The 11,740-nt window shown below is 50.1% G+C and overlaps 1 protein-coding gene across 1 annotated transcript; it reads left to right on the top strand.

Moving 5' to 3' along the window:
- Positions 1 to 557: 557 nt before the first annotated feature.
- On the top strand, positions 558 to 764 carry ETH_00018340 (uncharacterized protein; the record flags this gene model as incomplete). The annotated part of the gene is made up of 1 exon (XM_013378342.1): positions 558 to 764. One exon carries the CDS (start codon positions 558 to 560, stop codon positions 762 to 764), a length of 207 nt encoding a protein of 68 aa, XP_013233796.1.
- Between the last annotated feature and the right edge of the window lie 10,976 nt (positions 765 to 11,740).

Raw genomic sequence — 11,740 nt, 5'->3', positions numbered from 1 at the left:
CGAACTGCAAGGGTCACGTGTATTGATGTGTGATATGTGCAGGAACGTCATGGGCTCACGAACGCTGTTTGCATTCTCAGACTGTGCGTTGCGTGTGCCTCACGAGTCCACTGCCAGAGTGGAGCCCTTTGTGTCTGCCAAGTCTTCAGAAAATTTCTTGCTGCACGGACGCGTCGTTTGGTTCTATACCTTATTGTTGTGCTGCTGCTGCTGCTGCTGGCTCTCACTTTCATTCCCTTGCTGTTACCTTTTTACAGCTGCTTGTTTCCTGCTGCTACTGCTATCTGTTTTCTGCTTCTACTGCTGGTGCGGCTGCAACTGGGTGTGTTTGCTGCGGTTTCTGGCCCTCGGGGTTTTTCTTTTACTCCAGTTGATTCACTTCTTGAATGCGGCAGAGCTTCTGCGGCTTCTGGAATGCGTTTTGATCAAATTCCTTTGACTCGAAGTTACTGCAAGTGCTTCTTTCAAGCAAGGCTGCGAACGTTCTAACTTCTCCTTTTCTCTGTTCCGCCTCTTCTATCATATTCCATTTAACTCCAACGAATACACCGACTGAAATGCTGCCGCGGTGCGGACCGAAAATCTTCGCGCTGCGGAAAATGTGTCATTGGATGCGTCAGCAACGTGGAAAAGAATTCAAGCACTGGTGGATGCTCTGTTTCGTGGAGTGCAGTAAATTGCCCAGAGAAGGCAATGAGGAGGTTGACACTCTTTTGCTACAAACCACTTCCGATGCTGTCGAGATACTTGTTATGGCGCAGTGAAAATTGCCACCTGAAGTGTCATGCACGCTTCAGCGACGTGATTGCGGTGGAGAAAAAACTCTGTGCTGAGACGTTCAGCGTCACTGGGAGCTGAGAGGTAATCTGACCCCATTGAGAGACTGCTGTCTTTGCGTTGAATCGGCTCAGTTTGCAAAGCAGAAAGTCCTGAACGTCGTTGCTTACAGCGCTAGGTATCGGGCGAATTTGTTGCTGCATTTCGTGCTACTTTTTTGGTGTGCTGGCATTTGGATCATTTCTGGTTGTTTTCGTGGATAGTGTAAGCAATGCATACGCAGAAGCGTTGTGCAGAATCTTGCATGCATGTGCGGGGATTCGCACTGGGGCCCAGGATTTGCGATGCACATTCGACAATAGAGCAGCTCCGAGTGGTTGTTGGAGTGTCATCCTGTAGGCCGTTTATATCCGGGGAGGTGCTTTATGAAACAAAATTCAAACGCACGTCTCACTTGTTTTGGAGCTAATTTAAGGCGTGAACGAGAAAGCAGCAGTTGTTGCGTTCATTGCGGTGTCACTGAGGATGAAGGCCTTGCAAGCGTACGTGTGTTTTGTGAAAGACAACTGTGGGCCTTTGTTGCATGTGTCATAGACGACGGACTGTGAGGTCTAGTTGTTTCAGTGGATTTGCGTGTCACTTACCTCCACCAAGAGATCCTGTTTGTGTGCGGGGTGGTGGGAAACCCTACAGCAAAAATGCAGAGTGGCTATGCACACGTTGCGCATTGGCCGGCTAGTTGACGTGCCGCTGGACGAGAACTATATTTTGTACTTTTCGGGAATGTGTATCGGGATTGTTTTGGGAGAGGCCAACAGCAGGGGTCACGTGTGGTTATGTGTGCAGGAACGTCATGGGCTCATGAACACGGTCTGAGTTCTCAGGCTGTGCGCTGCCATGTCTCTCACAAGCTACTGCCAGCTTGTATTTAACGAATGGATACACACCGATTTCCGAAGTGCTGCCGCGGGACGGGCCCCTATCTTCGCTCCGCCGATAATGTGACATTGGGTACATCGACGCTTCCGAGACTCGTTTCGTCGCTATCGCGTTCTTTAAAGAGGTTGGCTGCATGTTAAGAACACCACCAACAAATCGAGAATACGTGAGTGTGTCGTGGAAAGTGAAAGAAGTATGAGCATTACTCCAATTATGTCTGGCTGTCGTTTTGGGCAATGATATGGACGCAGCGCGTATTGTGGTCATTTCATGCATATGTACAAAGGAAAAACGATTAGATCTAGTTTCTTTCGGCAGAGTTTTATTGGGTTGGATTGCCGCTCTGCATGTATTACCACACCTCCCACGGTTGAGGTTCTGAAGTTCTTGCTGATATATTGCATGATGGTTTTCACAGGTTCCACATTTTGGGTTGTTTGACGGCACAGTGGCTGTCGACCCAAAGCAGCGCATAGTTTGAGATGCAGGCGGCAGGAATCTAGCAGAAAGTATGTTTAATGTCTGCTATTGTTTGAGTGTCACGTTAGCGAATTTTCGCGCGAGTTAATTGGAGCAAGCTACTCGCTGCTTTCTTTTACCAAGTAACCAACAAGTTCTACCAAGCTTGGTAGAGACAGTGTAAAATCCAAATTTGTCCAGTTCAGCCAACTTCGCAGCAAGACGCTCACTCTTATTTTTTTCCTTTTATCACATTGCTCTAGTGGCTTCTTCTGCATAGCAGTCCCCTTGCCTCCACATACAGCTTACACATTAGTGGTGGCTGCTCCGATATTGCGAGATAGCCATATAAAAGGTACTAAAATTATTATTAGCAGAGCACGGATTTGCTTCTGCTTGCTCTCAGGGAGTGCGTTTTATGGCAGGAGCAGCCTTAACCATTGAACACTGGTAAACACAGATAACTAGAACAGGATGCGTTTAACGCAGTGAGTAACCTTGGGCAAGGAGGTTTCTCTTTTAGTGTCATTTCCTGAGGCATAGAAATACAATATTCACTATCGCAGCTACTTCTGGAGCCATTTTTAAATATTATTGCGGAGATAACCTACACACCGGTACTGCCATGGACGCGCTGAGCATTTAAGCCGTCGACGACGTGTGCGCGCAGTAGGGCTAAGTTAAAGTCGTTTAGTGCTTATGCGTGTACTGGGACACATGTGAGTACTTGATACATTTAGGTGGAGGCAGGTGGGGTTGGATTGGCCCGCAAAGATTGCCACAGCTCACACGATTATACATTGCTGGCTCCCTGGATAGTGGAGCACGTTTTCACAGATGTCGCATTCTACGTTGGCTACCCAAGTCAAAAAAGTATGCAACGTAGGCTGCAGAGTTTTGTTTAGCAGAAAGTGCATTTAGTGCCCGCTGTTGTTTGAGTGGAAAGTCAGCAGGCTCTAACGGGCACTTACAAAACCCATGTTACAACCTTGTTTCCTTGGGCAAAGAGCCAAAGAGTTCTGTAACGCTGCATGGCGTACGTAAATCTGGGAATCCTCCAATTCACCTAACACTGCACAAATACATAGCTGCTGGCGTTTTCCCAAATGCAATACTCTCGACAATATTATTGCACATTCTCGTAATCCTCTTTCTGCATTGCGCGTACAACGTGCGGCTGTTGGGGAAAGACGAAAGAGCTGAGCGCCTCTTCCTTCCATTCTGTGTGCAGAGGACGACGCTGGCATTGTGAGCTCACAGGGAGTACGCTGCAGCATGTGAACGCCCTTGAGAGTTCCGCATTGCATGGCTTCGTCGAAAGCTATGTAGGGGCTCGCTAAACTCAGTGAATTGCCTTGGGCATCGTTTCTTGTTTCTTCTGTTGGCATTTTGACCAGCGCTTCGTTACAGTATGCACGGTTGTTTGAACCACTGGATCCGTGGTTTGGTGTCAGTGTAGACATTGCGGCACGTAGCACTTTCAAGCTAGCGTCATGGTATGTTATGTGGCGGCGTGTCAACAGCCCCAGGGCTCGCTGAAATGCCCGCACGTTAGGGCTAAGCGTTTGCAATGATTATATTTGCGTGCGCATCTTGAGGGCACGGCCTGCAATGGAGCCGTTCAGTACAAACTTTGCAGAAAAGCGAAAGGCCCTCACAAGGTTTCACGACATTGTCAATAATGGAGTTCAGTTGGTGCGATCTGGGCCATAGGGAGACACTGCAAAGGCATGACACTCAGCTCGGTTAGATTCAGCGCCTCGCACTTTCAGTCTTCAGCAGTCTTGGTTGTCTCAGTGGTTGCGGAGAGATATATTGGAACTCTTGATGCAGGGCGTGTGCAATTGCATTGAATACTTGGCGGATGGGAAGTCGTGCTAGAGTGGTGTCTTCAGCGAGCGCGTGCGACGTGTTGGTGCAGAAGTTCATGTGCTGGGACGAGGCGCATCAGTCTTTTACCAGATGTTGTTGACCTGTGCTTCTCCGCTTTTGCGGAAACATTTGTCTGGTGGCACCTGCTTTTCCTACCACATTCATGCTTGACTAGCAGTCTCTCAGCTGGGAATCGCATCATGTACTTTTAGGTTGATTAAAGCGCAGTAACGCCGTGTTAGAAGCATGCGTTTGTGGCGTGTACGCAGTTGGAATACTGCACCAAATTGTGAATCGGCTAACAGACAGAGTGGCTGAATGTCGCTAGAAGGTGCTGACTGCGTTGCACGTGCAGACAGTGTGTAATAAGTGTCATCTTGATGGTGCTTGCCTCTACAGTTTTAGGCCTTGGTTTGGTCGCTTCTGACTCCCTATGCACGGACTGTGCGAAGGATACTGAGGTGGCGTACTGAATTGTATTTGTTTCCCTGGCGACAATGCTGCTTCGCGTGGTGTTTGGGGAGAGAGCTAGATAACAGCAGGTGGCTTCGCATTGTTATTGGTGTGTTGGAGCAATCAGGTTGGGCAGAGCATGGTATGCGTTTCATTGTTGATGTTCGGTGGCGCGCGATGGCGCTGGGAAAAAGAAACAGGTTCAACGCGGACGTGTTTGTGCGCCCCTCAGAGCGTGCGTCTTTTGCTTTCATGGCAGTATCACGAAACCGCAGCGTGATATGTCTCTGTGTGTGTCAGCAGCGGGCCTTCGTCGACTTTTTTTGCGTTTTTCCGCGAATGCCCTGGTGCAGAACGTGGCCATTTGAGACTTACACCATTTGGTCGAAAGTCGTAAGCTGTTTATGCGAGCGTGAAGCCATTTTGCCGCACGCACCATATTCCGCCGAAAGGGTGTAGCGGAATTTTGGCCAGGATTACAGGTACAGCTGGCACGCGCAGCACACCACAGGCGGCGTGTTCTTCCATATGGCAGCTTTCTGTTTGCAGATCTTCTTACGACTTACTGCACTGCACAGGCGCACATGGCAGTGGTATGAACGTTTCGCCGTCTTACCCGGACTACCGAGTTTGACTTGCTTCGACGCTGCGGTGCCTGCCCGCATTTTGATCAGAGCCGATGCACGTGAGCCTCAGTTTTAAATGAACGAGGATTGCCAGGGCCGCGCTTTGAAGCGTCGCTTCAGCGGCGTTATGTAGCCAAGTTATGCGGTGTGTTCAACGTCTCATGCGGTGGGTTACACTATGCGTGGTCCACAGAGGAAAGGGAAAACAAGTCGAGTCCGACGAATAGGATTCCAGACGAGTTCAATTGTTGCTTCGAAAGGCAGAGCAGGCGTTCTGACACTTTGGGAGAGCAAATTGAAGGGCTAGACCTTCCCAGCGTATCGCGAATGCAATCCCCAGAAAGTAGGCCCTGAGTGCTACACAAGCCGTGAATCTGTATCAGCTGGTTGTTGAAGTACAAGCTATTGGATTTGGCGGTGTCTTGGGGCCTGTGAGAGCATTCTGCATTTCTGTGGATTCTTCTGGGCTGCACAGGCCGCAGGGTATGCGGCACCCTCGAAACATGTCTTAGTTCTTTCAGTGATAGCTGTCTACTTCTGTGCCGAACCGACTTAATGTGCCCACCCTTTAGATTTTTTGTCCACCTTTGGCACTCACGCTAATGCTTTCCCCGCCGACAATTTTCTTCTGTGTTGCTATTCAAAGTCCTAGTGACAAGGTTTTCGCGACTAGTGCTTCTTCATAAAGTGCTCCAACGACGCTCCGTGCGGAACAAGACACGGCGACGTTACGCAAGTTCGTCATTTCAGTGGCACGGAGAATGAAATGAAGCATCGCCATGCAGTTCGTGAGCTGCACACGCCATGCGGAGCTGGCATAATTCAATCATGGTAGTCCTGGAGAAGCTGCAGAGCGAACGTTGTATGCGGTTTGCGTGTGGTCTGAGGACGTTACTGCACAGGGATTCACCGCTGCAAATTCCATCAAGGGCGCTAATGGCAGCTGCTGTGCGGGGCAGTGTTTGAGTGTTTAGATGGTGAATAGATGCGGCTTGTGCAGCACATCGTGAGGTTCGGGAACTGCGTGCGTAGCATGTGCCGCTGTTGGCAGAGCTTTCGAGGTGACGCGGAAATGACGTTTTGCAGTAGGGTTCGCTTGAATTTTCGAGGAAGCAATTAAGGTCTCGCGGCGCTGAGCAACGTCTTATTTTAAAGAGCCGGCTGGCCGTTCTTGATGCGAGATAGTTGGCGGGATCCCAGTAGAAACGCGCAGACGCCATCACTGGCTGGCCACTTTTGTTGAAAGGGCGCAATCTAAACACCTACCTCCCACAACGTCTACAGGTCAGACGCTTTGTGACGCGTAGCAGCCGCGAATTTGGATTTGTTGTTCGAAAGGAATGAAAGGCAGCTCTGTTTGTTGTTTGCAGAAGGTGTGTCTGTGGCACCGCGTGAAAATGTTTCAGAACAACGTGCCCGCGTTTGGCTGCAGCTTGCGTTAAGTCGTCAGTGTCTGCAGGGACTGGTGCTGCTTGTCTGACAGGCCCTGCAGTTGTGATTGGGTGAATTTCTTGAGAGTGTCACTTTTATCGCAATCGAAACTTTTGCCTTTGTCTGTACCTTCGACGTTGTTCACAACTTGTTTTTGGTGCGGTTTCGTCTGCAGTCAGGTGCCTTCGCGGCTAGGAATGCTAGCCGAATAAGACACGGCACTGCTTCGACCTGCCGAGGAGCGAATGCCTTCATTCGCAGTGGGCAGCCATTGCATGAGTCACAGACTTAAATCGTCATCGTAGCAAGGTGAGAAAACCAGTTTTTTTCGTGTGCCGTACTCCCAATAACCTCATTGTTGTACACCGGTATTTCTCCTTGTGCTTTCGCGTGCCAGATGCGGTTTTTGGGGAAAGACGAAAGAGCTGAGCGCCTATTTCTTCCATTCTGTGTGCAGAGGACGACGTTGGCATTGTGAGCTCACAGGGAGTACGCTGCAGCACGTGAACGGCCTTGAGAGTCCCGCATTGCATGGCTTCGTCGAAAGCTATGTAGGGGCTCGCTAAACTCAGTGAATTAATTGGTTTGGGCATCGTTTCTTGTTTCTTCTGTTGGCATTTTGACCAGCGCTTCGTTACAGTATGCACGGTTGTTTGAACCACTGGATCCGTGGTTTGGTGTCAGTGTAGACATTGCGGCACGTAGCACTTTCAAGCTAGCGTCATGGTATGTTATGTGGCGGCGTGTCAACAGCCCCAGGGCTCGCTGAAATGCCCGCACGTTAGGGCTAAGCGTTTGCAATGATTATATTTGCGTGCGCATCTTGAGGGCACGGCCTGCAATGGAGCCGTTCAGTACAAACTTTGCAGAAAAGCGAAAGGCCCTCACAATGTTTCACGACATTGTCAATAATGGAGTTCAGTTGGTGCGATCTGGGCCATAGGGAGACACTGCAAAGGCATGACACTCAGCTCGGTTAGATTCAGCGCCTCGCACTTTCAGTCTTCAGCAGTCTTGGTTGTCTCAGTGGTTGCGGAGAGATATATTGGAACTCTTGATGCAGGGCGTGTGCAATTGCATTGAATACTTGGCGGATGGGAAGTCGTGCTAGAGTGGTGTCTTCAGCGAGCGCGTGCGACGTGTTGGTGCAGAAGTTCATGTGCTGGGACGAGGCGCATCAGTCTTTTACCAGATGTTGTTGACCTGTGCTTCTCCGCTTTTGCGGAAACATTTGTCTGGTGGCACCTGCTTTTCCTACCACATTCATGCTTGACTAGCAGTCTCTCAGCTGGGAATCGCATCATGTACTTTTAGATTGATTAAAGCGCAGTAACGCCCTGTTAAGAAGCATGCGTTTGTGGCGTGTACGCAGTTGGAATACTGCACCAAATTGTGAATCGGCTAACAGACAGAGTGGCTGAATGCCGCTAGAAGGTGCTGACTGCGTTGCACGTGCAGACAGTGTGTAATAAGTGTCATCTTGATGGTGCTTGCCTCTACAGTTTTAGGCCTTGGTTTGGTCGCTTCTGACTCCCTATGCACGGACTGTGCGAAGGATACTGAGGTGGCGTACTGAATTGTATTTGTTTCCCTGGCGACAATGCTGCTTCGCGTGGTGTTTGGGGAGAGAGCTAGATAACAGCAGGTGGCTTCGCATTGTTATTGGTGTGTTGGAGCAATCAGGTTGGGCAGAGCTTGGTATGCGTTTCATTGTTGATGTTCGGTGGCGCGCGATGGCGCTGGGAAAACGAAACAGGTTCAACGCGGTCGTGTTTGTGCGGACTTCAGAGCGTGCGTCTTTTGCTTTCATGGCAGTGTCACGAACCTTTTGTGCTCTCTCAGAGCTCGATACCTCTTTGCGTGTCTGGCTGGCCCGCGTTGTTGGCAATTGCACGGTGTCCAGTGCTATCGTGGCAGTTGCTTTTCGCACCAGAATCATGCTTGGCTAGCAGTCTCTCAGCTGGTCGTTGCATCAGGTCTTGGAGGATAATCAAGGCACAGAAACGGGGTGTTAAGATGCATGCGTTTGTGGCGTGTACGCAGTTGGAATACTGTACCAAATTGTGAATCGGCTAACAGACAGAGTGGCTGAATGTCGCTAGAAGGTGCTGACTGCGTTGCACGTGCAGACAGTGTGTAATAAGTGTCATCTTGATGGTGCTTGCCTCTACAGTTTTAGGCCTTGGTTTGGTCGCTTCTGACTCCCTATGCACGAACTGTGCGAAGGATACTGAGGTGGCGTACTGAATTGTATTTGTTTCCCTGGCGACAATGCTGCTTCGCGTGGTGTTTGGGGAGAGAGCTAGATAACAGCAGGTGGCTTCGCATTGTTATTGGTGTGTTGGAGCAATCAGGTTGGGCAGAGCTTGGTATGCGTTTCATTGTTGATGTTCGGTGGCGCGCGATGGCGCTGGGAAAACGAAACAGGTTCAACGCGGTCGTGTTTGTGCGGACTTCAGAGCGTGCGTCTTTTGCTTTCATGGCAGTGTCACGAACCTTTTGTGCTTTCTCAGAGCTCGATATCTCTTTGCGTGTCTGGCTGGCCCGCGTTGTTGGCAATTGCACGGTGTTCAGTGCTATCGTGGCAGTTGCTTTTCGCACCAGGTTCATGCTAGACTAGCAGTCTCTCAGCTGGTCGTTGCATCAGGTCTTGGAGGATAATCAAGGCACAGAAACGGGGTGTTAAGATGCATGCGTTTGTGGCGTGTACGCAGTTGGAATGCTGCATCAAATTGTGAATTGGCTAATAGACAGAGTGGCTAAATTTCGCTAGAAGGTGCTGACTGCATTGCACGTGCAGACAGTGTCTAATAAGTGTCATCTTGATGGGGCTTACCTCTACAGGTTTAGGCCTTGGTTTGGTCGCTTCTGACTCCCTATGCACGAACTGTGCGAAGGATACTGAGGTGGCGTACTGAATTGTATTTGTTTCCCTGGCGACAATGCTGCTTCGCGTGGTGTTTGGGGAGAGAGCTAGATAACAGCAGGTGGCTTCGCATTGTTATTGGTGTGTTGGAGCAATCAGGTTGGGCAGAGCTTGGTATGTGTTTCATTTGTTGATGTTCGGTGGCGCGCGATGGCTCTGGGAAAACGAAACAGGTTCAACGCGGTCGTGTTTGTGCGGACTTCAGAGCGTGCGTCTTTTGCTTTCATGGCAGTGTCACGAACCTTTTGTGCTCTCTCAGAGCTCGATACCTCTTTGCGTGTCTGGCTGGCCCGCGTTGTTGGCAATTGCACGGTGTCCAGTGCTATCGTGGCAGTTGCTTTTCGCACCAGAATCATGCTTGGCTAGCAGTCTCTCAGCTGGTCGTTGCATCAGGTCTTGGAGGATAATCAAGGCACAGAAACGGGGTGTTAAGATGCATGCGTTTGTGGCGTGTACGCAGTTGGAATACTGCACCAAATTGTGAATCGGCTAACAGACAGAGTGGCTGAATGTCGCTAGAAGGTGCTGACTGCGTTGCACGTGCAGACAGTGTGTAATAAGTGTCATCTTGATGGTGCTTGCCTCTACAGGTTTAGGCCTTGGTTTGGTCGCTTCTGACTCCCTATGCACGAACTGTGCGAAGGATACTGAGGTGGCGTACTGAATTGTATTTGTTTCCCTGGCGACAATGCTGCTTCGCGTGGTGTTTGGGGAGAGAGCTAGATAACAGCAGGTGGCTTCGCATTGTTATTGGTGTGTTGGAGCAATCAGGTTGGGCAGAGCTTGGTATGCGTTTCATTGTTGATGTTCGGTGGCGCGCGATGGCGCTGGGAAAACGAAACAGGTTCAACGCGGTCGTGTTTGTGCGGACTTCAGAGCGTGCGTCTTTTGCTTTCATGGCAGTGTCACGAACCTTTTGTGCTCTCTCAGAGCTCGATATCTCTTTGCGTGTCTGGCTGACCCGCGTTGTTGGCAATTGCACGGTGTTCAGTGCTATCGTGGCAGTCGCTTTTCGCACCAGGTTCATGCTAGACTAGCAGTCTCTCAGCTGGTCATTGCATCAGGTCTTGGAGGATAATCAAGGCACAGAAACGGGGTGTTAAGATGCATGCGTTTGTGGCGTGTACGCAGTTGGAATGCTGCATCAAATTGTGAATTGGCTAATAGACAGAGTGGCTAAATTTCGCTAGAAGGTGCTGACTGCATTGCACGTGCAGACAGTGTCTAATAAGTGTCATCTTGATGGGGCTTACCTCTACAGGTTTAGGCCTTGGTTTGGTCGCTTCTGACTCCCTATGCACGAACTGTGCGAAGGATACTGAGGTGGCGTACTGAATTGTATTTGTTTCCCTGGCGACAATGCTGCTTCGCGTGGTGTTTGGGGAGAGAGCTAGATAACAGCAGGTGGCTTCGCATTGTTATTGGTGTGTTGGAGCAATCAGGTTGGGCAGAGCTTGGTATGTGTTTCATTTGTTGATGTTCGGTGGCGCGCGATGGCTCTGGGAAAACGAAACAGGTTCAACGCGGTCGTGTTTGTGCGGACTTCAGAGCGTGCGTCTTTTGCTTTCATGGCAGTGTCACGAACCTTTTGTGCTCTCTCAGAGCTCGATACCTCTTTGCGTGTCTGGCTGGCCCGCGTTGTTGGCAATTGCACGGTGTCCAGTGCTATCGTGGCAGTTGCTTTTCGCACCAGAATCATGCTTGGCTAGCAGTCTCTCAGCTGGTCGTTGCATCAGGTCTTGGAGGATAATCAAGGCACAGAAACGGGGTGTTAAGATGCATGCGTTTGTGGCGTGTACGCAGTTGGAATACTGCACCAAATTGTGAATCGGCTAACAGACAGAGTGGCTGAATGTCGCTAGAAGGTGCTGACTGCGTTGCACGTGCAGACAGTGTGTAATAAGTGTCATCTTGATGGGGCTTACCTCTACAGGTTTAGGCCTTGGTTTGGTCGCTTCTGACTCCCTATGCACGAACTGTGCGAAGGATACTGAGGTGGCGTACTGAATTGTATTTGTTTCCCTGGCGACAATGCTGCTTCGCGTGGTGTTTGGGGAGAGAGCTAGATAACAGCAGGTGGCTTCGCATTGTTATTGGTGTGTTGGAGCAATCAGGTTGGGCAGAGCTTGGTATGTGTTTCATTTGTTGATGTTCGGTGGCGCGCGATGGCGCTGGGAAAACGAAACAGGTTCAACGCGGTCGTGTTTGTGCGGACTTCAGAGCGTGCGTCTTTTGCTTTCATGGCAGTGTCACGAAC

Source organism: Eimeria tenella, genomic scaffold (assembly GCF_000499545.2).
Source record: "Eimeria tenella Houghton genomic scaffold, Eth_scaff80, whole genome shotgun sequence".
Classification (NCBI taxonomy): domain Eukaryota; phylum Apicomplexa; class Conoidasida; order Eucoccidiorida; family Eimeriidae; genus Eimeria; species Eimeria tenella.
Note: the sequence above shows the minus strand (reverse complement) of the source record. Positions and strands in the feature narration are given on the sequence as shown.